Source organism: Mobula birostris, chromosome 9, assembly GCF_030028105.1.
Source record: "Mobula birostris isolate sMobBir1 chromosome 9, sMobBir1.hap1, whole genome shotgun sequence".
In the NCBI taxonomy this organism is placed as follows: domain Eukaryota; kingdom Metazoa; phylum Chordata; class Chondrichthyes; order Myliobatiformes; family Myliobatidae; genus Mobula; species Mobula birostris.
In genome coordinates this window covers 155,322,700-155,347,033 of record NC_092378.1, presented here as the reverse complement: position 1 = coordinate 155,347,033, position 24,334 = coordinate 155,322,700, and the positions used below count along the sequence as shown (strand labels likewise).

Below are 24,334 nucleotides of genomic sequence, written 5' to 3'. Positions count from 1 at the left end.
TCAATCTCCAACTTTATTTTTTATATAATTCTTATTCTTTATAATTGTTGAATATTGTTTATCTCACCCTGACCAACACATCACAGCAAATTCCTGTAAATGGAAATGGCAAATAAAGATTATCCATGATGCTTGATATTGTCGCAGTGTCCATTTGCAGTGCTGTATAACCCCAAAGCGAAGCCTCGTGAAGTGTCTCACAGTGTTAACCCTGTTGTCTATCTCAATATAAAGTTTCACATGTGAAGCTTTTAAGGGGATTGTAGGATAGGGGTTAAGTTCCTGAACTATTATCCTGAAACACAAATCTGAATCTGACTGTGGCAGCTGGAAAATTATTTATCACTTTTTTTTTTGCATTTGCACAATTTGTCATCTTTTGCACACTGGTTGTCTATCAATCTTTGTGCAGTTTTTTCATTGATTCTGTTGTGTTTCTGTGAATGCCAGCAAGAAAATGAATCTCAGGGTTGTAGGTGGTGACATATATGTACTTTAGTAATAAATTTACTTTGAACTTTGGAAATACATGTTAAAATAAATAAATAAACAAATAAATACGTTTTTTGTTTAAAACTTCCAAGAGAACCACAACCTTGTGGTAGGCTTTGGAGGCTTGCATGCTTCGATGACCCGGAGAACTCTTCTGGCTGGTGTCAGGGCTTTATGGCTGCTTAACAAGATAAAATCCTATGGCGTTACAGGAAAGCTGTTTGGCATGGATAGCAGAATGGCTGAGAGGCAGGAGGCAGTGAGTGTGAATAAAAGGGGCCTTTCCTGTTTGGCTGCCAGTGACTACTGGTGTTCCTCAGAGGTCTGTATTGTTTGTCAATGATTTGGATAATGGAATTGATGGTTTTGTGGCAAAGTTTGCAGATAATACAAAGATAAGTGGAGAGGTAGGTAGTGCTGAGGAAGGATATGGTGAGAAGGCAAGATGTATGGGGTTGAGTGGGATCAGGGAGCAGCCATGATGGAATGGCGGAGTAGACTCAATGGGCTGAATGGCCTAACTCTGCTCCTATGTCTTATGGTCTTATGCTTTGGGTCTTGGTAGGGTCACTCATGCCAAACAGGTCAAAGAGTAGAAGCCAGACTGAAAATGGTCCATCGGTACTCCAGGTTCAGGGCTAACAACCCTGACTGATCAAAAAAAAATACGAAAACAGCAATGAAGATTACTTCAATGTAGCCAAGGACAGACAGAGATGGAGGACCTTCATTGTTGCCCTAAGTGCCAGCTGTGTAATGGGAAATTAATTAATTAAATACCTTAATATTTAAAAAATAATTTTGGTTCAGTAACTATAAGATTGAAATTCGTCTGGTTCATAAAACCCCTCTGGAGAGGAGAACTGTTGTCCTCCCTTGGTCTGTCTTGCAGATGTCCCCAGATAAAGATGAGTTTGATTTGTCACCCGTACAGAACATCAAAAGATACAGTGAAATGCGTCATCTGCATGAAGTCAATGGCCAGTGCAGTCCAATGATGTCTGCAAGTGTCATCATGCCCCTGGTGCCAGCACAGCATGCCCAAAGCTTACAGATCCTAACCCATCCATCTTTGGAATGTGAGAGGAAACCCCCGCAGTCATGGGGAGAACGTACAAATTCCTTGCAGACAGGAGTGGGAATTGAACCCTGATCGCTGATCACTACCGCTGTATTAGTCTCACATTAATCGTGCTGCCCCATGTGCTTGACCCTCGATGCCCCTCTCAGTTCAGAGGCAGTTTAGGGTGGGTGAGATGTCAGCGTTTCCTGAGCCGTTGAGTGTGTGTTTTCAGGCTCCTGTACCTCCTCCTTGATAGTAGCAGTGAGAAAAGGGCATCTTGTGGGTAATGAGGGTCCTTAATGCTGCATACTGCCTTTGTGAGACATCACCTTTTGAAGATGTCCCCGATGAAAGGGAAGCAAGTGGTCATGATGGAGCTGACTGAATTTACAACTTTCTGCAGCTTTTCCCAATCCTAAGCCCTTCCATACCAGATGGTGATGCAACCAGACAATGCTCTGCACTGAACATCTAGAGATTTGATGGAAAGTAATCAGAATCAGGTTTGAATTAAACCTGGCATATCTCGTGAAATTTGATGTCTTGCAGCAGCAGTACATTGTAATGCATGATAATAAAAACTATTATTATTTTGATCTGGATTGAGAGCATTAAAATGCTTGTGCAAATTTACATCCTCAACAGTTATGAAAAGTCAGACACTCATCGATTTGAAGTTCCAAGGATGCTTTTAGAAGATCTGCAAGCACTCGAAATATATGTCGACAAAACAAAGGACAGGTGAGTGACTGTGTACAGAACAGAATGAAATGACAGTAAAGGAGAGGTGTGTGACTGTGTACAGAACATACGGAAATGACAGTAAAGGACAGGTGAGTGACTGTATACAGAACAGAATGAAATGACAGTAAAGAACAGGTGTGTGACTGTGTACAGAACATACGGAAATGACAGTAAAGAACAGGTGAGTGACTGTGTACAGAACAGAATGAAAGGAAAGTAAAGGACAGGAGTGTGACTGTGTACAGAACAGAATGAAACTACAGTAAAGGACAAGTAAGTGACTGTGTACAGAACAGAATGAAACTACAGTAAAGGACAGGTGAGTGACTGTGTACAGAACAGAATGAAACGACAGTAATGGACAGCTGAGTGACTATGTACAGCACATACGGAAATGACAGTAAAGGACAGGTGAGTGACTGTGTATGAACCATAATTAAATGACAGTTAGTGATGCTTTATAGGGCAAACCAACAGTCTCTGTAACAGTGGAGACATAACCGACTACTGAAATCTAGAGCAAAAACATAAAATCTGCCAGAGGAACTCAATGGGTCAGACAGCAGCTGTGGAGGGAAATGGACAGTGGATGTTCCAGGACTCAGATGAAGGGTCTCAACCTGAAATTAGGTTTAATTTCACTGGCATATGTTACAAAGTTTGTTGTTTTCTGGCAGCAGTGCATTGCAATACAGAATAATAAAAACTATACATTACAATAACATATATATATATATATATATATATATATAAAACATAGAAACCTAGAAATCTACAGCACATTACAGGCCCTTCGGCCCACAATGTTGTGCCAACATGTAACCTATTCTAGAAATTGCCGAGAATTTTCTTACCATATAGCCCTCTATTTTTCTAAGCTCCACGTACCTACCTAAGACCCTATTGTATCCGCCTCTACCACCATTGCTGGCAGTGCTTTCCACACACCCATCACTCTGTGTAAAAAAACTTACCTCTGACATACCCCTTGTACGTACTTTCAAGCGCCTTAAAACTATGCCCACTTATGTTAGCTAGTTCAGCCCTGGGAAAAAGCCTCTGACTATTCGCACAATCAATGCCTCTCATCATCTTATACACTTTTATCAAGTCACCCTTCCTCCTCTGTTGCTCTGAGGAGAAGAGGCCAAGTTCACTCAACCTATTCTCATAAGGTACACCCTCCAATCCAAGCAACATCCTTGTAAATCTCCTCTGCACTCTCTAGTATCCACATCCTTCCTGTAGTGAGGTGACCAGAACCGAACACAGTACTCCAAGTGGGTTGTAACTAAAATCTTATATAGCTTCAACATTACCTCACAGCTCTTGAACTCAATCCCACGGTTCATGAAGGCCAGCACACCATACGCTTTCTTAACAACACTGTCAACCTGTACAGCAGCTTTGAGTGTCCTATGGACACAGACCCCAAGATCCCTCTGATCCTCCACACTGCCAAGAGTCTTACCATTAATACTATATTCTGCCATTATATTTGACCTACCAAAATGAACCACTTCATACTTACCTGGGTTGAAGTCTATCTGTCACTTCTCAGCCCAGTTCTGCATCCTATCAATGTCCCGCTGTAACCTTTGACAGCCCTCCACACTATCCACAACACCCCCAACCTTTGTGTCATCAGCAAATTTACTAATCCACCCTTCTCCTTCCTCATACAGGTCAATAATAAAAATCACAAAGAGGAGGGATCCCAGAACAGATCCCCGCTGAACACCACTGGTCACTGTCCTCCATGCAGAATACGAACCATCTACAATCACACCCTTTGCCTTCTGTGGGCAAGCCAATTCTGGACACACAAAGCAAGGTCTCCTTGGATCCCATGCCTCATTACTTTCTGAATGAGTTTTGCATGGGGAGCCTTATCAAATGCCTTACTGAAATCCATATACACTACATCCACTGCTCTACCTTCATCAATATGTTTTAGTACATCCTCAAAGAATTCATTCAGGTTCGTAAGGCATGACCTGCCCTTGACAAAGCCATGCTGACTATCCCTAATCAGATTATATCTCTCCAAATGCTCATAAATCCTGCCGGTCACGATCTTCTCCAACAACTTACCCACCACTGAAGTTAGACTCACTGGTCTATAACTTCCTGGGTTATCTCTACTCCCTTTCTTGAACAACGTTTGCAACCTTCCAATCCTCTGGTACTTCTCCCGTCCCTATTGATGATGCAAAGATCATCGACAGAGGCTCAGCAATTTCCTCCCTTGCTTCCCACAGTAGCCAGGGGTATACCTTGTCTGATCCCAGTGATTTATCTAACTTAATACCTTTCAAAAGCTCCAGCGCATCCGCTATCTTCATATCTATATGCTCAAACGTTTTGGTCTGCTGTAAGTCATCCCCATAATTGCCGAGGTGCTCTTCACTGGTGAATACTGAAGGGAGGTATTCACTAAGTACCTCCATTATCTCCTCCAGCTCCATGCACACATGCTTCCACTGTCGCTCCTGATTGGTTGTATTCTCACACAGCTCATTCTCTTGCTCTTCACTTACTTCTAGAATGCCTTGGGGTTTTAAGACCATAAGACAACAAGAGCAGAAGTAGGCATTTGGCCCATTGGATCTGCTCCACCATTCAATCTTGAGCTGATCCAATTATTCCAGTCATCCCTACTCCCCTTCCTTCTCCCCATACCCTTTGATGCCCTAGCTGATCAAGAACCTATCTATCTCTGCCTTAAATGCACCCAATGACTTGGCCTCCACAGCTGCTCATGGCAACAAATTCCACAGATTTACCATCCTCTCACTAAAGTAATTTCTCTGCATCTCTGTACTAAATGGACACTCTTTAATCCTGAAGTCATGCCCTCTTGTCCTAGACTCCCCTACCATGGAAAATAACTTTGATATATCTAATCTGTTCAGGCCTTTTAACATTTGGAATGTTTCTTTGAGATCCTCCCTCATTCTCCTGAACTCCAGGGAATACAGCCCAAGAGCTGCCAGATGTTCCTCATATGGTAACCCTTTCATTCCTAGAATCATTCTTGTGAATCTTCTCTGAACCCTCTCCAATGTCAGTGTATCCTTTCTAAAATAAGGAGACCAAAACTGCACATAATACTCAAGTGTGGTCTCATAAGTGCCTTGTAGAGCCTCAACATAACGTCCCTGCTCTTATATACTTCTAGAAATGAATGCCAACATTGCATTTGCCTTCTTCACAACTGACTCAACCTGGAGGTTAACCTTTAGGTTATCCTGCACAAGGACACCCAAGTCCCTATGCACCTCTGCATTTTGAATTCTCTCCCCATCTAAATTATAGTCTGCTCGTTTATTTCTTCCACCGAAGTGCATGACCATACAACATTGTATTTCATTTGCCACTTCTTTGCCCATTCCGCTAAACTATCTAAGTCTCTCTGCAGGCTCTCTGTTTCCCCAACAGTACCTGCTCCTCCAACTATCTTTGTATCATCAACAAATTTAGCCACAAATGAATTAATCCCATAGTCCAAATCATTGACATACATCGTAAAAAGCAGCAGTCCCAACACCAACCCTTGTGGAACTCCACTGGTAACCAGCAGCCAGCCAGAATAGGATCCCTTTATCTCCACTCTCTGTTTTCTGCTGATCAGCCAATGCTCCACCCATGCTAGTAACTTCCCTGTAATTCCTTGGGCCCTTATCCTGCTAAGCAGCCTCCTGTGCGGCATCTTGTCAAACGCCCTCTGAAAATCCAAGTACACCACGTCAACTGCATCTCTTTTGTCTACCCTGCTTGTAACTTCCTCAAAGAATTGCAGTAGGTTTGTCAGGCAGGATTTTCCTTTCGGGAAACCATGCTGGCTTTGACCTATCTTGTCATGTGCCTCCAGGTACTCCGTAATCTCATCCCTAACAATCAATTCTAGCAACTTTCCAACAACTGATGTCAGGCTAATAGGTCTATTGTTACCCTTCTGCTGCCTCCCACCCTTCTTAAACAGCAGAGTAACACTTGCAATTATCCAGTCATCCGGTACAATGCCAGAATCTATTGATTCTTGAAAGATCATCATTAATGCCTCTGCAATCTCTCCAACTACTTCCTTCAGAACCCGAGGGTGTGTTCCATCAGGTCCAGGAGATCGCTCCACCCTCAGACCATTAAGCTTCCTGAGCACCACCTTAGTCGTAATTTTCACTGCACAAACTTCACTTCCCTGACACTCTTGAATGTCCAGTATACTTGCAGGCTCAGTGCCAGAGACCTGATCGCCGTGGTCATAGAACATAGAACATAGAAAACCTACAGCACAGTACAGGCCCTTCGGCCCACAAAGCTATGCCAAGCATGTTCTTACCTTAGATCTACCAGGCTTACCCATAGCCCTCTATTTTTCTAAGCTCCATGTACCTATCCAGGAGTCTCTTAAAAGACCCTATTGTTTCGGCCTTCACCACCACCGCCGGCAGCCCATTCCACACACTCACCACTCTTCGTGTAAAAAACTTACCCCTGACATTTCCTCTGTACCTTCTTCCAAGCACCTTAAAACTGTGCCCTCTCCTGTTAGCCCTGGGAAAAAGCCTCTGCCTATGCACACGATCAATGCCTCTCATCATCTTATACACCCCTATCAGGTCACCTCTCATCCTCCACTGCTCCAAGGAGAAAAGGCCAAGTTCACTCAACATATTCTCATAAGGCATGCTCCCCAATCCAGGAAACATCTCGTCCGGTCCCAGAGACTTATCCAACTTGAAATCTTTGAGGAGATTAAAAGTAGGATAGATAAAGGGAATTCAGTGGATGTTGTGTATTTGGATTCAGAAGGCCTTTGACAATGTGCCACACATGAGGCTGCTTGCCAAGTTAAGAGCCCATGGTATTACAGGAAAGTTACTGGCATGGTTTGAGCATTGGCTGATTGGAAGCAGCGAGTGGGAATAAAAGGATCTTTTTCTGGTTAGTTGTCAGTGACTAGTGGTGTTCCACAGGGGTTGGCATTGTGACCACTTCTTTTTGTGCTGTATGTCAATGATTTAGATGGTGGAATAGATGGCATTGTTGCCAAATTTACAGATGATATGAAGATTGGTGGAGGGGCAGGTAGTGTTAAGGAAACAAGGAAGCTGCAGAAGGTCTTAGATTAGGAGAATGGGCAAGGAAGTGGCAAATGAATACAATGTTGGAGCATGGTCATTCACTTTGGTAGTAGAAATAGATGTGCAGACTATTTTCTAAATGGGGAGAATATTCAAAAAATCTGAGATGCAAAGAGACTTGTGCAGAGCACCCTAAAGGTTAACTTGCAGGTAGAGTCGGTGGTGAGGAAGGCAAATGCAAAGTTAGCATTCATTTCAAGAGGTGTAGAATACGAGAGCAGTGATGTGTAGCAAAGGCTTTATAAGACACTGGTGAAGCCTCACCTTGAGTATTGTGAACAGTTCTGGGCTCCTCATCAAAGAAAAGACCTGCTGGCATTGGAGAGGGTTCAGAGGAGGTTCACAAGGATGATTCTGGAAATGAAAGGGTTATCATATGAGAAACGTTTGGGTTCTCATTGAAGCCTTTCTAAGTACTTCTATAACCCCTCTGCTACCTCAACACTACCTGCCCCTCCTCTTATCTTCATATCATCTGAAAACTTGGCCACAAAGCCATCAATTCTGTCATCCAAATCACTGGCCCATGCAGTCTATGATGAACTGTTATTTTGATTAATCCTATCGATCCACACCCAGGCCATAGACCTCCATACCCGCACATCCGTGTACTTATCCAAACTTCTCTTAAATGTTGCAACCAGTCCCGCATCCTCCACTTGCGTGGGCAGCTCGTTCCACACTCACACTGCCCCTCTGAATGAAGAAGTTCCCCTTAGATTCCCCTTAAACATTTCATCTTTCACCTTTAGCCCATGACCTTTGTTCTAGTCTCATCCAACCTCACTGAAAAAGCCTGAATGTGTTTACCTTCATAATTTTGTGTATATCTCTATCAAATCTCCCTCAATCTTCTACACTCCAGGGAATAAAACCTTCATCTATTCAACTTTTCCCTATAACTTAGTTTCTCAAGTCCTGGCAAAATCCATGTAAATTTTCTCTGCACTCTTTCAATCTTATTGATATCTTCCCTATAGTTAGGTAACCAGAACTGCAATCCCTCACCAAGTTGCCCCACTTAGGATTCAGAGTTAGAAATGAAATAGAGGAGTAAGCTGTTTAGTCCTGTTGGCCTGATCTCCCATTCCTTAAGGTCATATATGATCTTTTACCATTGCCTTTTACTAATCCCATCCCTTAACATCAAAATATTCTATTGACCTGATTCAAGTATCCCAGAACTCTCTTAACAAGTTTGCTGATCAGTTATTGTTGTAAAGAGCAGCTGTTACCTTGACACTAGCAGTGTGCCAGATGTTGTAATGTGTGAAGGAAGAGAAGTGGGTGCAGTTACTATTACAAGGGAGAAGGAGCTCAAAAAGCTGAAAGACCTAAAGGTACACAAGTCACCTGGACCAGAGGAACTGCACCCTAGGGTTCTGAAAGAAGAAGTATTAGAGATTGTGGTGACATAGGCAATGACCTTTCAAAAATCGTTGGACTCTGGCATGGTGCCAGAGGACTGGAAAATTGGAAATATCACTCCATTCTTTAAGAAAGGAGGAAGGCAGCAAAAAGCAAATTATAGACCAGTTAGCCTGACCTCAGTGGTTGGGAAGATGTTAGAGTCAATTGTTAAGGGTGAGGTGATGGAGTACTTGGTGACACTGGACAAGATAGGTTCAGCATGGTTTCCTTCAGGGAAAACCCTGCCTGACAATCCTGTTGGAATTCTTTGAGGAGATTACAAGTAAGATAGATAAAGGGGATGCAGTGGATGTTGTACATTTGGACTTCCAGAAGGCCTTTGACAAGTTGCCACACATGAGGCTGCTTACAGGAAAGTTACTAGCATGGTTAGAGCATTGACTGATTGGAAGGAGGCAGCGAGTGGGAATTAAAGGATCCTTTTCTGGTTGGCTACCAGTGACTAGTGGTGTTCCGCAGGGGTCGTTGTTGGGACCACTTGTTTTATGCTGTATGTAAATAATTTAGATGATAGAATAGATGGCTTTGTTGCCAAATTTGCAGATGATATGAAGATTAGTTGTGGGGCAAGTCGTGTTGAGGAAACAGGTAAGATGCAGAAGGACTTAGATAGATTCGGAGAGTGGGCAGTAAAGTGGCAAGTGAAATATAATGTAGGAAAATGCATGGTCATGCACTTTGGTAGTAGAAATAAATGTGTGGACTATTTTCTAAATGGGGAGAAAATCCAAAAATCTGAGTTGCAAAGGGACTTGGGAGAGTCCTTGTGCAGAACACCCTGAAGGTTAACTTGCAGGTTGCGTCGGTGGTGAGGAAGGCAAATGCAATGTTAGCATTCATTTCAAGAGGTCTAGAATACAAGAGCAAGGATGTGGTGCTGAGGCTTTATAAGGCACTGGTGAGGCCTCACCTTGAGTGCTGTGAACGGTTTTGGGCTCCTCATCTTAGAAGAGATGTACTAGCATTGGAGAGGGTCCAGAGGAGGTTCATAAGGATGAATTGAGGAATGAAAGGGTTATCATACAAAGAACATTTGATAGCTCTGGGTCTGTACTTGCTGGAATTTAGAAGGTTGAGGGGGGATCTCATTAAAGCCTTTCCAATGTTGAAAGGCCTAGTCAGAGTGGAAAGGATGTTTCCCATGGTGGGAGAGTCTAGGACAAGAGGGCACAGCCTCAAGATAGAGGGGTGTCCGTTCAAAACAGAGGTGCGGAGAAATTTCATTAACTAGAGTGTGGTGAATTTGTGGAATTTGTTGCCACATGCAGCTGTGGAGGCCAGGTCACTGGGTGTATTTAAGGCAAAGATTGATAGGTTCTTGATTTGAATATGACATCAAAGGTTATGGGGAGGTCGCTGGAAAAATAGTCAAGGAGGAGAAAAAAAGGATCAGCAATGATTGAATGGCGGAGCAGACTCGATGGACCAAATGGCCTACTTCTGCTCTTATGTCTTATGGTCTAAATATGGATGATAATTTTGTCATTGTCATTGCCTCAATGGCCTTTGCAGAGTCCTTGTGTTAATTCTTACTTTTCTCCTTGTTATTCACAGAAGCTTGTGGAAGTGGTGGGCCCAGTATTTGGAAAGTCAAGCAGACATGGATTCTGCTTTGACATACTACGAGAAGGCACAGGACTATCTCTCCCTTGTTCGTGTTCATTGTTATCTTGGTAATATACAGAAGGTGAGAGGGACAGAAATGTATTCTGTTGTTCTCTAGTCTTGACAATGTTCCTTGCGAGTTCAGTACATCCCTAATTGAACTTTGCATTGACCTTCACAGACAGACGGCCTGTGGTAATTAACCCAGAACATTCACATTCAAATTCACTTATCATGTGTATATCAAAAATATATAACCAACACTAACACACCCCAGGATGTGCTGGGGGCAGCCTGCAAGTGTCGCCACACATTCCGACACCAACCTAGCATTTCCAAGATGTTCAGCAGAATAACACAAACACAACAATAACAAGAACAACAAAATAACATTCAAGCAAACCACTTCCCAGAGACACGCCTCCAAACCCAGGACAGGCCATCTCCAGTCCTCTCATCGCTGAGGCAGCTAAATTCCACAGAAAAATATATTGGCTGAACAAACATCAGCCTTTATTTTAGTTGTCCATGATAGATCCTTGGTTCAGTGAAAAACACTTCAGTTTAATGATTTTATTTCTGAATTAATATCAGTGTATTGAACTCTTCAAGGTTCAAGATTGTTCAGTCATTTCCAATACACAAGTGAAAAGGAGAACAAAATAATTGTTACTCTGGATTCGATGCAGCACAAAATAAACACAATAAGATAAAGAACACAATTATAAAGAAAAATACAATAAATATAAATATATAAGATAGCTTATACACAGAGATTGATCATATGTCCATGAAGTGGCACTAGGCACAGGAGTGTCTGTATGTAAGGTGACTCTGATGGGAAATAATGAAGTAGTGGTGGTTGGGGTGTGGAGGGTGGTTAGCGGGTGGAGGCATTGATCAGTCTTACTGCTTTGAGTCTGGTGGTCTTGGTGTGAATGCTACATAGCCTCCTCCCTGATGGGAGTGCGACAAGAAGGATTTGAAAACACGGAAAACATTAAAATCAAAGTCAGGGAAGTTAACAAGAACAGGAGTAATGGGTGAAAGACATTTCCTGTAAGAGTGGATGGCAGAGTTTTTACTCTCTGAAGTAAAAAACTGCTCAGGAGAGAGAATGGGATAATGGAAGTCTAGAAATAATATGGGTTTTATGTGCAGAAGACCATAAGATATAGGAGCAAAATTATGTCATTTGGCCTATCAAATCTTCTTCACTATCCAGTCATGGCAGATTTATTCTCCTGCCTTCTCCCCATAGCCTTTAATAGCCTTACTAATAAAGAACTTATCAACCTCTGCTTTAAATATACCCAATGACTGGGCCTCCACAGCCGTCTGTGGCAATGAATTCCACAGATTCATCACCCCCTGGGTTGCTAATGGGAAGTAATTAAATGTGGACATGTTCCTGTGATGTGTGGTGACCAGCTGAGGTCATGTAGAATACTGTGGGACTGAGAGTGGGGGTCTGCGTGGCCTCAGTTGTGGTGACCAGCTGAGGTCACGTAGTATACTGTGGGACTGAGAGTGGGGGTCTGCGTGGCCTCAGTTGTGGTGACCAGCTGAGGTCATGTAGAATACTGTGGGACTGAGAGTGGGGGTCTGCGTGGCCTCAGTTGTGGTGACCAGCTGAGGTCATGTAGTATACTGTGGGACTGAGAGTGGGGGGCTGTGTGGCCTCAGTTGTGGTGACCAGCTGAGGTCATGTAGTATACTGTGGGACTGAGAGTGGGGGTCTGCGTGGCCTCAGTTGTGGTGACCAGCTGAGGTCATGTAGTATACTGTGGGACTGAGAGTGGGGGTCTGCGTGGCCTCAGTTGTGGTGACCAGCTGAGGTCATGTAGTATACTGTGGGACTGAGAGTGGGGGAGCTGCGTGGCCTCGGTTGTGGTGCGAACCAGGTTCTCGTGCCTCCGGGTTGCCTATTGCGGCCATCGCAGAAGGAGATGCTGGAGGTGGACGTGTGCTGCTGGATTCATACTGAGTTGGCGGCTAGCCCCTCCCATCAGTGCTGCGCTCCAGTGTTTGTGCCCGGGAAGACTTGCACGAGATAAAGTACTGCTGCAGTCTGTTCTTGCAGAAACATGGCTCCACGACAACATCCATGTACCATCAATCTACAGGCCGTGACACTCAGTGACTTGGGCTATGTTATTATTATTATTTAATATATTTTTTATAACAGTATGTTTTTGACTATCATAATTACATATATTTGCTATATGTGCTGTGTGCTGCATGTGACTGTTTGGTACAGTGTTTTACACCTTGGCCCTGGAGGAATGCTGTTTCGTTCAACTCTATTCATGTGTGACAACTGAACTTGAACTTGAACTTGTTTGGTGTTCAATGTTGTACAGAACATCACAAGTAGGTTTTCTGACACCAATGCCCTTGGAAGGAAACTCTTACAAGGAGTAGTAGATACTGCCCAGTCCATCAGGGGTAAAGCCCTCCCCACCATTGAGTACATCTACACAGAGCGCTGTCGTGGGAAAGCAGGGGTCATCAAGGTCCCCCACCATTCAGGCCATGCTCTCTTCTCATTGTTGCCATTAGGAAGAAGGTACAGGAGCGTCAGGACCTGCAGTACCAGGTTCAGCAACAGTTATTACCCCTCAACCATCAGGCTCTTGAGCCAGTGGGGATAACTTCACTCACCCCATCACTTAACTATTCCCACAACTTATGGACTCATTTTCAAGGACGCTTCATCTCATGTTCTCGATATTTATTGCTTATTATTTATTATTAATATTATTACTTTATTTATGTATTTGCAGTTTGTTTGTCCATCCTGTTGGGTGCAGTCTTTCCTTGATTCTAAGGTGCTCTTTGTATTTACTGTGAATGCCGACAAGAAAATGGTTGCATATGGTGATGTACATGATGATGTACAAATAGACCTTTCTCCGTAATTCAATGCAACCAAAATGCTGCAGAATCCAAGGGTAAAGCAAAAGTGACTAACATAAAATAAACTTACACAGGTCATGCACCTCACCTGTGTGGGATTACTTATTAAAAGCATATATTGGAGTTACATAGGCAAATATAACTGGTATTCTGCTCATAGGATATTAAATTAACGAATAGTTAATCTTTCAGTTCTAGACGCGATAAAGGAAGCTGTGCTTGCCAGAGTACTGTTTGCTCTGTGAAGTGGACAGTAGCATATTTGGGACGGCATGGTAACGTAGCAGTTAGCTGACACCAATAACCTGGGTTCAATGCCGAAAGGAGTTTGTATGTTCCCCGCATGACTGTGTGGGTTTCCCCCGGGTGCTATGGTTTCCTCCCACATTCCAAAGACACACAGGTTAAGTAGATTAATTGCTCACATGGGTGTAATTGGTCCCACGGGTTCTGTTGCAATGCAGTATCTCTAAATTAAAAAAAATAAAATCTCAACCTTAGTTAGCAGAGTAGACAGACACAGTCTCAATTTCACATCTCTGAACTACAGCACCAGTAACAAGCAGTTACTAGGAAATCTCATGGGAAGGTCTTTAAAATAGGTTGCCTGAATGAAGTTTTGCACCTTTCTCTCACAAGAATTCTGACAAGAACTGTGTGGTACTAAAACTGCACTGTGGTGGACAGGAAGGGTAGTCAAAACTGTCCAATACATCACCGGCACCAGGCTACCTGCCATCAAGAACATACTATATATACAGGAGGGTGTCAGAAAAGGGCCAGGAACATCATGAAGGGTCCCACCCACCCTGCTCATGGATTGTTTGTCCCACTCCCATCATGGAGGAGGTTACGTAGCATCCACCAGACCACCAGACTCAAAAACTTTTATTTTCCCAAGGAGTAAGGCTGATCAACACCTCCACCTGCTAACCCACCCCTCCACACCCCAACCACCACTACTTTATCATTTCCTACAGACACCTTTTGTACAGACACTCCTGTGCCTAGTGTCACTTTATGAACATACATTCAATTTATCATTTTTTTTTGTTATTGTGTTCTTTATCTTATTGTGTGTTTTGTGCTGCCTCGGATCTGGAGTAACAATTATTTTGTTCTCCTTTTCACTTGTGTACTGTAAATGATATTAGACAATCTTGAATCTTTGCGATTCCCTATTCAGATGAATGTATTCTCCAACCCTGCCTTGTGCACCTCCTGGTTTCTGCAGTTGACAGGTGTGCTCTGCCTGGCAAAGCATTAAGTCACAGATTTCCTTCCCTAACCCTCTGCATCTTTATTTTCCTCCTTCACAACATTTCATTAAACCTACATATTGTCCTATCCAAGCCTTCTGTGGCCCAGTTACATCTAGATGAAGTGAGGGAAGCACAGGAGTGGCTATATTTCATTAGGAGTTTGAGGAGATTTGGTTTGTCACTGAAGACTCAAGTAAATTTCTGCAGACGTACTGTGGAGAGCATTCTGACTGGTTGCATCGCTGTCTGGTACGGAGGGGCCACTGCACAGGATCGGAAAAAGCTGCAGAGGGTTGTAGATCCAGCCTGCTTCATCATGGGCAGTAGTCTCCGCAGCATCAAGGACATCTTCAAAAGTTGGCATCCATCACAAAGGATCCCCTCCGTGCAGGAGATGCTACCATCAAGGAGGAGGTGCAGGAGCCTGAAGACCCACATTCAGTGCTTTAGGAACAGCTTCTCAGAATCACAATCAGAATCAGCTTTATTATCACCAGTATGTGACGTGAAATTTGTTAACTTAGCAACAGTTCAATACAATACATAATATAGAAGAGAAAAATAATAATAAATACAATAAAAATAATAATAATAAATAAGTAAATCAATTACAATATACATATATTGAATAGATTCAAAAAATGTGCAAAAAACAGAAATATTGTATATTAAAAAAGTGAGGTTGTGTGTAAGGGTTCAATGTCCATTTAGGAATCAGATGGCAGAGAGGAAGAAGCTGTTCCTGAATCTCTGAGTGTGTGCCTTCAGGCTTCTGCACTGATGGTAACAGTGAGAAAAGGGCATGCCCTGAGTGCTGAAGATCCTTAATAATGGATGCTGCCTTTCTGAGACACCGCTCCCTAAAGATGTCCTAGGTACTTTCTGTGTTAGTACCCAAGATGGAGCTGACTAGATTTACAACCCTCTGCAGCTTCTTTCAGTCCTGTGCAGTTGCCCCCCCCCCTCCATACCAGACAGTGACGCAGCCTGTCAGAATGTTTTCCACGGTACATCTATAGAAGTTTTTGAGTGTATTTGTTGACGTGCCAAATCTCTTCAAACTCCTAATGAAGTATAGCTGCTGTCTTGCCTTCTTTATAACTACATCGATATGTTGGAACCAGGTTAGATCCTCAGAGATCTTGTCACCCAGGAACTTGAAACTGCTCACCCTCTCTACTTCTGATCCCTCTATAAGGATTGGTATGTGTTCCTTCGTCTTACCCTTCCTGAAGTCCACAATCAGCTCTTTCGTCTTACTGACATTAAGTGCCAGGTTGTTGCTGCGACACCAATCCACTAGTTGGCATATCTCACTCCTGTACGCCCTCTCATCTCCATCTGAGACTCTACCAACAATGGTTGTATCGTCAGCAAGTTTATAGATAGTATTTGACCTATGTGTAGCTGCACAGATCTTCCCCTCTGCCATCAGATTTCTGAATGATCTATAATTCCATAAACACTGCCTCACTGTTTTATTCTCTTTATGCACCACTTATTTTTATCTGTTTCTTATTCTAATGTCCTGCCTGCACTGTATGTTCCATGAAACAACAATTTCACGACACGTGAGTGATAACAAATCTGATTCTGACCATTTCAAAGGTCAACTTTAATGTCATTTTGTGGTATTAATGGCACTATAATAAATGGTTTTGTTTACATTAAGAATCTTTTGCTTAAGGTGTTCACAGTATCTATTTGGAAGCCTTTGTTAAAATAATGACCTTGCGAGGTTTAGAAATACACACAAAGTGCTGGAGGAACTCAGCATATATGGATGGGGATAAGCAGTCGATGTTTCGCAGCCAGACCCTTCATCAAGATGCCATGCTGAGTTTCTGCAGCAGCTTGTGTGTGTTTTTCAGGTTCCCAGCATCTGCAGAATCTTTTGTGTTTAAACTGCAGTTTTCATTATGGATTGTCATTCTTTTTAAAGGCTTCTGAAATTGCCAATGAGACAGGAAACCATGCAGCTTCCTATCACCTGGCTCGCCAGTATGAGGCTCGGGATGACATTAAACAGGCCATTCACTTCTACACTCGAGCGCAGGCGTACAACAATGCAATCCGTCTCTGCAAGGTAAGCATTGCCAGCGGTCCCCAAATCCTGCCTCTGCAATCCATGTTGCAATTGTTTTCTCTGTGCTCCATAACCCTTGTTTCATGGCTATACAGCCTTAACTGATCAGAGGCCTAACTCTAGTAGATAGCTAGTGCCCTTTTCACAGTGTGGAAAGGGCTGATATGATGGGGCATCATTTTAAGATGATTGGAGGAAAGTATAGGGGAAATGTACGGTGGTGTTTAAACTGGAGTTGCAGGGAGATGGGAACCAGAGTGCCAGAACAGTTAGTGGAGAGGTTGTGGAGGCAGATGTTGATAAGACCTCAGACAAAGTTAGGAATCAAAAGGGTAAACATGGTGTGACTGGTGTCCTGAGCTGCATGTGTTTCAATGCAAGAAGTATTGTAGGAAAGGTGGCTAATAGTGATGAAGATGAGGTAGCTGGTTTACAAACAGAGGCAACGTGTAGTGAAGAGAGGCTGATGTTACGGCAAAATTGCAGTTAACAGGATGAGTTGTGATGTAAAAGGCAGACAAAATTGAAAAGGGTGATATTTGAATGTGCGCAGTTTACAGAATAAGATCGATGAACTTGCAGCACAGTTGCAGGTTGGCAGGTATGATGTTGTAGGCATTATTGAGTCATGGCTGAAAGATTATAGCTGGGAGTTTAACGTCCAAGGGTACACATGGGCGGCATTGCTCCGTTGCTAAAAAATGAGTCAAATCATTAGAAAGAGGTGACATAGGGTCAGAAGATGTTGAATCTTTGTGGATAGAGCTAAGGAACTGCAAGGGTAAAAAACCCCGATGCAAGTTGTATACAGATCCCCAAACAGTTGTAAGGATTGCAATGGGAGATAGAAAATGCATTCCAAAAGGGGATCACAGGAGGGGGAATTTCTAGGATGCCTATAAGAAAGCTGTTTAGAGCAGCTCATAGTTGAGCCCAATAGGGGACTAGCTATTCCGGACTGGGTGTTATGCCGTGAACCAGACTTGATCAGAGAGCTTAGGGTAAAAAAACCCTTAGGGCCAAGTGATCATAATATGATAGAATTCACCCTGCAATTTGAGAAGGAAAAGCTAAAATCAGATGTATTACAGTGGAGGAAAGGGTATTACTGAGGCATAAGAGAGAAGTTGTCCAGAGTTGACTGGAAAAGTACACTGGCAGGGATGATGGCAGAGCAGTAATGATTGGAATTTCTGGAAACAATTCAGAAGGCTCAGGATATATATATCCCAAAGAGGAAGAAGTATTCTAAAGGAAAGATAATGCAACCGTGGCTAACAAGAGAAGTCAAAGCCAGCATAAAAGTCAAAGAGAGGGCATATAATACAGCAAAAATTAATGGGAAGTTAGAGGATTGGGAAACTTAAAAATTAACAGAAGGCAACTAAAAAGTCATTAAGAAGGTAAGGATGGAATACAAAAGTAAGGTAGCCAATAATATTAAAGAGGATACCAACAGTATCCTCAGATACATAAAGTGTAAAAGAGAGGTGAGAGTAGCTATCAGACCGCTGGAAAATGATGCTGGAGAGGTAGTAACAAGGAAAGGCGGATGAACTGAATAAGTATTTTGCATCAGTCTTCACTGTGGAAGACACCAGCACTAAGGTTGAATTTCCAGGTGACAGGGGTCTTGAAGTGTGTGAAGTAGCCATTAATCGGGAGAAGGTTTTTAGAAACTGAAAGGTCTGAAGGTGGGTAAGTCACCTGGACCAGATGGTTTACACTCCAGGGTTCTGAAAGAGGTGACTGAAGAAATTGTGCTGGCATTAGTAATGATCTTTCAAGAATCACTAGATCTTGGAATGATTCCAGATGACTGGAAAATTGCAAATTCACTCCACTCCTCTAGAAGGGAGAGAGGCAGAAGAAAGGAAACTATAGGCCAGTTAGTCTGACCTCAGTGGTTGGGAAAATGTAGGAGTTGATTACTAAGGATGAGATCTCAGTATACTTGGAGGCACGTGATAAAATAGGCGTAGTCAGCAAGGTTTCCACAAGGGAAAATCTTGCCAGACATATCTGTTGGAATTCTTTGAAGAAATAACAAGCAGGATAGACAAAGGAGAATCGGTTAATGTTGTGTATTTGGATTTTCAGAAGACTTTGACAAGGTGTCACACATGAGGCTGCTTAACAAGCTTGGATAAAACAGTAGTTGATTGGCAGGAGGCAAAGAGTGGGAATAAAGGGAGCCTTTTCTGATTGGCTGCCGGTGACTAGTGGTGTTCCACAGAGGTCTGTGTTGGGACCGATTCTTTTTACATTGTACGTGAATGATTTGGATGTTGGAGGAATTGATAGCTTTTGTTGCAAATTTTGCAGACAATATGAAGATAGGTGGAGGGGCAGGTAGTTTTGAGGAAGTAGGGAGGCTACAGAAGAATTTAGACAGATTAGGAGAATGGGCAAAGAAAAGGCAGATGGAATAGAGTATCAGGAAGTGTATGGTCATGCACTTTGGTTGGAGAAATGAAAAGGTTGATTATTTTCTAAGTGTAGAGAAAATAGAAGAAAACTGAGGTGCAAAGGGACTTGGGTGTTCTTGTGCAAGGTTCCCTAAAGGTTAATTTACGGGTTTAGTCTGTGGTGAGGAAGGCAAATGTGATGTTAGCATTCATGTCAAGAGAACTAGCTGATTGGTAGGAGGCAGCAAGTGGGAATAAAAGGATTCTTTTCTGGTTGGCTGCCAGTGACTAGTGGTGTTCCGCAGGGGTCGGTGTTGGGACCACTCCTTTTTATGCTGTGTATCAATGATTTAGGTAATGGAATAGATGGCTTTGTTGCCAAGTTTGCAGATGATATGTAGAGTGGTGGAGGGGTAGGTAGTGTTGAGGAAACAAATAGGCTGCAAGAAGGATTTAGACAGATTAGGAAAATGGGCAAGAGAATGGCAAATAAAATGAATATTAGAAGATATATGGTCATGCACTTTGGTAGAAGAAATAAATGTACAGACTATTTTCTAAATGGGAAAAAAAAACAAAAATCTGAGATGCAGAGGGACTTGGGAGTCCTTGTACAGAACACCCTGAAGGTTAACTTGGTGGTGAGGAAGGCAAATGCAATATTAGCATTCATTTCAAGAGGTCTAGAATATAAGAGCAGGGATGTGATGCTGAGGCTTTATAAGGCACTGGTGAGGCCTCACCTTGAGTATTGTGAACAGTTTTGGACTCCTCATCTAAGAAAAGATGTGCTGGCATTGGTGCAGAAGAGGGTCACAAGGATGATTCCGGGAATGAAAGGGTTATCATACAGATGGCTCTGGATCTGTACTCGTTGGAATTTAGAAGGATGAAGTGGGGGGGAGGATCTCTTTGAATCCTTTTGAGTGTTGAAAGGCCTAGACAGAGTAGATGTGGAAAGGATGTTTCCCATGGTGGGGGAGTCTAGAACAAGAGGGCACTGCCTCAGGATAGACATGCATCCATTTTTAAAAAGATCAGAGAAATTTCTTTAGCCAGAGGGTGGTGGATTTGTGGAGTCTGATACCACAGGCAGCTGTGAAGGCTATGTTGTTAGGTGTACTTAAGGCAGAGTTTCATAGGTTCTTGATTAGATACAGCATCAAAGGTTACGGGAAAAAGGCTGGGGAGTGTGGCTGAGGAGGGGAGGAAAGGGTCAGCCATTATTAAATGGAGGAACAGACTTGTTGGGTCAAATGACCTAATTCTACTCCGATGTCTTATGGTCTCATGGGCTAGAATATAAAAGCAAGGATGTAAGCACTGGTGAGGCCTCACTTGGAGAATTGTGAACAGGTTTGGACACCTTATGTTAGAAAGATGCACTGAAACTGGAGAGGGTTCAAAGGAGGTTCACAGAAATGACTCCAGGATTGAACGGCTTGTCATATGAAGAGTGTTTGATGGCTTTAGGCCTGTATTCACTAGAAGTCAGAAGAATGAGGAGTGACCTCATTGAAACATATCGAATAATGAAAGGCCTTGACAGAGTGGATGTGAACAGGATGGGAGAGTCTATATCTGGAGAACACAGTCTCAGAATAGAGGGATGTCCTTTTAGAACAGAGGTGAGGAGGCATTTCTTTAGCCAGAGAATGTTGAATCTGTGGAATTCTTTGCCACAGGCAGCTGTGGAGGGCAAGTCTTTATGTTTAAGGCAGAGGTTGATAGATTCCTTGTTGGTCAGGGGATGAAGGGATACGGGGGTAAAGCAGTTGATTGAGGCTGAGAGGAAAATTGGATCAGCCATGATGAAATGGCAGAGCAGACTCAATGGGCCAAATGGCCTAATTCTGCTCCTTTATTTTATGGTCTTTTGTCAGATTTAGATTTATTACACAGAGAGTGGTGGGTGCGTGGAACGTGCTACCAGGCAGATACGTTAGGAACATTTAAGATATACCTAAATAGGCACATTTGACGATAGAAAAATGGAGGACTATGTGGGAGGGATTAGATTGATCTAGGAGCAGGTTAAAAGCTTGGCACAACATTGTGGGCCAAAGGGCCTGTACTGTGCTGTAATGTTCTATGTCCTCTGTTCTAAATTCTACCCTAACCAAGCACTAGTGAATAAAACAGACTGATAGCAGTGTTAATCACTACTGTCGCTACTTTGCCAGTAATCAGAATGGACATATGGAGCAGAAGACTTCCACTACAGCTGCGATGTCTCAGACTTAATCTTGATACTACATTGAATGAATTGACTTGTCTGCACAATGGCTTCAGGAGGAGGCTTAGATGGATTCCTCACTTGGCATTTGTGGCTGAACATGCTTGTATTGAAAGATGTTGATAGAATGGATGTGCAAAGGGCGTTTCCAGTAGTGGGAGAGTCCAGGACCAGAGGGCACAGCCTGTGACAGAGATGAGGAGGAATTTCTTTAGCCAAAGGGTTGTGAATCTATGGAATTCATTGCCACAGAGGGCTACAGGGGATACGTCATTTGGTATATTTAAAGTGGAGGTTAAAAGCTATTGATTCATCAGGGCATCAAAGGTTATGAGGAGGAGGCTGGAGAAAGGGGTTGAGAGGGAAAATAAATCAGCCAAGACAGAATGGCAGAGCAGAACTGATGGGCCAAATGCCTAATTCTGCTCCGATGTGTTGTGGTCTTACGGTTTCATATATCGGTGTGAATCCGTTCTAATCTAGGACAGTGGGCTTGATGATCAGCTGATGAACTTGTCTCTGCTGAGTTCCCCGGAGGACATGATGGAGGCAGCACGTTACTATGAAGAGAAGGGTCTCCAGATGGATCGCGCTGTGATGCTGTATCATAAGGTATGCACAGTCCTAATAGCTGTTTGACTTGGATCCATAGAGCAAATTAGCGTATTACAGACCCTTCTGCCCAACCAGTTCATCACAGTACCCACCCAGCTAGTCCCAATTTCTTATGTTTCATCTTTGTCCCTCTAAGCCTCTCCCCAAGCACTTCTTAAATTATACTATTTCACCTGCCTCAATGACTTCCTCTAGCACTCGTTCCATCTACTCACCACCCTCAAACTGGAAAATGTTGTACCTCAGGTCCCTTTTAGAGCTTTCCCCTCTCACCTTAAATCTATGCCCAAGTTTTGACCTTTCTGATCCAAGTTTTACCTTTTATGAAATTACTCCCGATTCCTAATTCTGTCCATTGGATGGAAAGATCATCAGCAACTTCAATTCATGTTCCATCTTTCAGTGGGAAGGGCGGTGATGTCGATTCACCTTCCCAGGTTTCACAGGTAAATTGAATGGTCCCATTAAAGCAAGGGTTCCCAACCTGTGGTCCACGGACCTCTCAGTTAATAGTAGGGGCCCATGGCACAGGAAAGGTCGGAAGCCCCTGCATTAAAGCAGTAGTGAAAGATACCCAGACCTTCCATCTCTTATGGCTTTGAAAATCATTGCTTTTGTCTGAAGACACAAGAGATTAAGATCTCTGCAGAATTTGGCTTAAAGGATAAAGGTTGATAATCTTTGAATTTATGTGACACCAAGCTGCAGCAGTCACTAAAAGGACTCGGTGGGAAAGGACCACAATATAGAATCTTCCCGCCACTGGACAAGGAGGGGCTGGTTGGGTGAGGGGTTATTGTACTTTGTAGTAGTGAATCACCCCAGGGAGCCACAGGAGGAACAGCAGTGCTGTTGGTGTTAAACAATCTCATTTAACATTTAAGAATGTAAAAATGACAAGGTGCTGCATGGTTTATTTTTGTAATTTTTAAAATTATAATAAAGTTTATTTTGGTTAACAAAAATTCTCTGACTTAAGAGCAACACACACAAGATGCTTGAGGAACTTAGCAAGTCAGGCAGTGGCGAGAAGGAGACTGAATGATAGGAGGGGAGCCAGTATAAAAAGGTCAAGGGGAAAAAGGGTTGATCCAGGTGATGTGGGAAAGTGGACAAGGTTGCAAAATTAGTTTATTTTTATCTTTATTTGTTTTTTATTTAGCAATGCAATGTGGTAACAGGCCCTTTTGGCTCTTTGAGCCCACACTGCTCGATTATACCCATTTGACCAATTAACCCACAGGTGTTTGTGGGAGGAAACTGGAGCACCCAGAGGAAACCCACATGGAAACAAGGAGAACGAACAAACTCCTTACAGACAGCAACAGGAACTCAGCCTGGGTCACTGGCACAGTGATAGTGTTAAACCTGATATTAAGTAGCAGAGCAGTCTCAGGAGTAAATGGCCCACTCTAGTTTCTTTTGTTGTTAGGACTTACACACTCAGTAGCCTTATGTTATTGCTGAAGATTCTTAAGATAAAGGTCCCTGAATCCAGTGAAAGTTTCCAAAGACAGAAAACGAATTCTTCTCTTCATGTGAACATTCGCTCATTCGTTATGTGCCATGTCATATGACGTAGGCAATCATGGTCTTTCCATGACCATGAATGTTCTTGGCAAATTTTTTTCAACAGAAGTCATTTGCCATCACCTTCTTCTGGGCAGTGTCTTTACAAAATGGGTGACCTAGTCATTATCAATACTCTTCAGGGATCGTCTGCCTGGCGTCAGTGGTCACATAACCAGGATTTGTGATGTGCACCAGCTGCTCATACGACCATCCACCACCCGCTCCCGTGACTTCATATCACCCTGATCAAAGGGTTAACAGGTGCTACACCTTGCCCAGGGTGACTTGCAGGCTAGCAGAGGAAAGGAGCACCTTACACCTCCTTTGGTAGAGACATATCTCCACACAGCACCTGAATGTAAATATTACCTATTAGATAAAATGAGCATGCATCAATATAGTGTTTCAGTGTGATTGCTGTGCTTTCCAACTATTGGAATGTTGTAATTTGGACCAATTCCCTTAATAACTTTTCATGACGATCCATTCTTGTTCAACAGACCCTGAAGCACTCAGAGAAACACAGAATAGTTAGGCCATTTGGCCCATCCGTTCTGCTCCACCATTCCATTATGGCTGATTTATTTTCCCTTTCAACCCCTTGCAGCCTAGTGGATAGAGCAATGCTTTACAGTGCTAACAGTCACTGACTGGGGTTCAATTCTTGCCGCTCACTGTAAGAAATTTGAACGTTCTTCCCTTGACGATGTGGGTTTCTTCTGGATGATCCGGTTTCCTATCACATTCTGAAAAC

At 43.0% G+C, this 24,334-nt stretch overlaps 1 protein-coding gene across 1 annotated transcript in view; it reads left to right on the top strand.

Moving 5' to 3' along the window:
• Window positions 1–24,334, top strand: part of ift140 (intraflagellar transport 140 homolog (Chlamydomonas)) — a 232,275-nt gene that overhangs the window by 171,921 nt on the left and 36,020 nt on the right. The window contains exons 21-24 of the mRNA XM_072269234.1: window positions 2,201–2,296; window positions 10,432–10,564; window positions 16,606–16,749; window positions 21,877–22,005. Of these exons, the coding sequence (XP_072125335.1) occupies window positions 2,201–2,296; window positions 10,432–10,564; window positions 16,606–16,749; window positions 21,877–22,005 (502 nt within the window). The remainder of the gene's footprint in view (window positions 1–2,200; window positions 2,297–10,431; window positions 10,565–16,605; window positions 16,750–21,876; window positions 22,006–24,334) is intronic.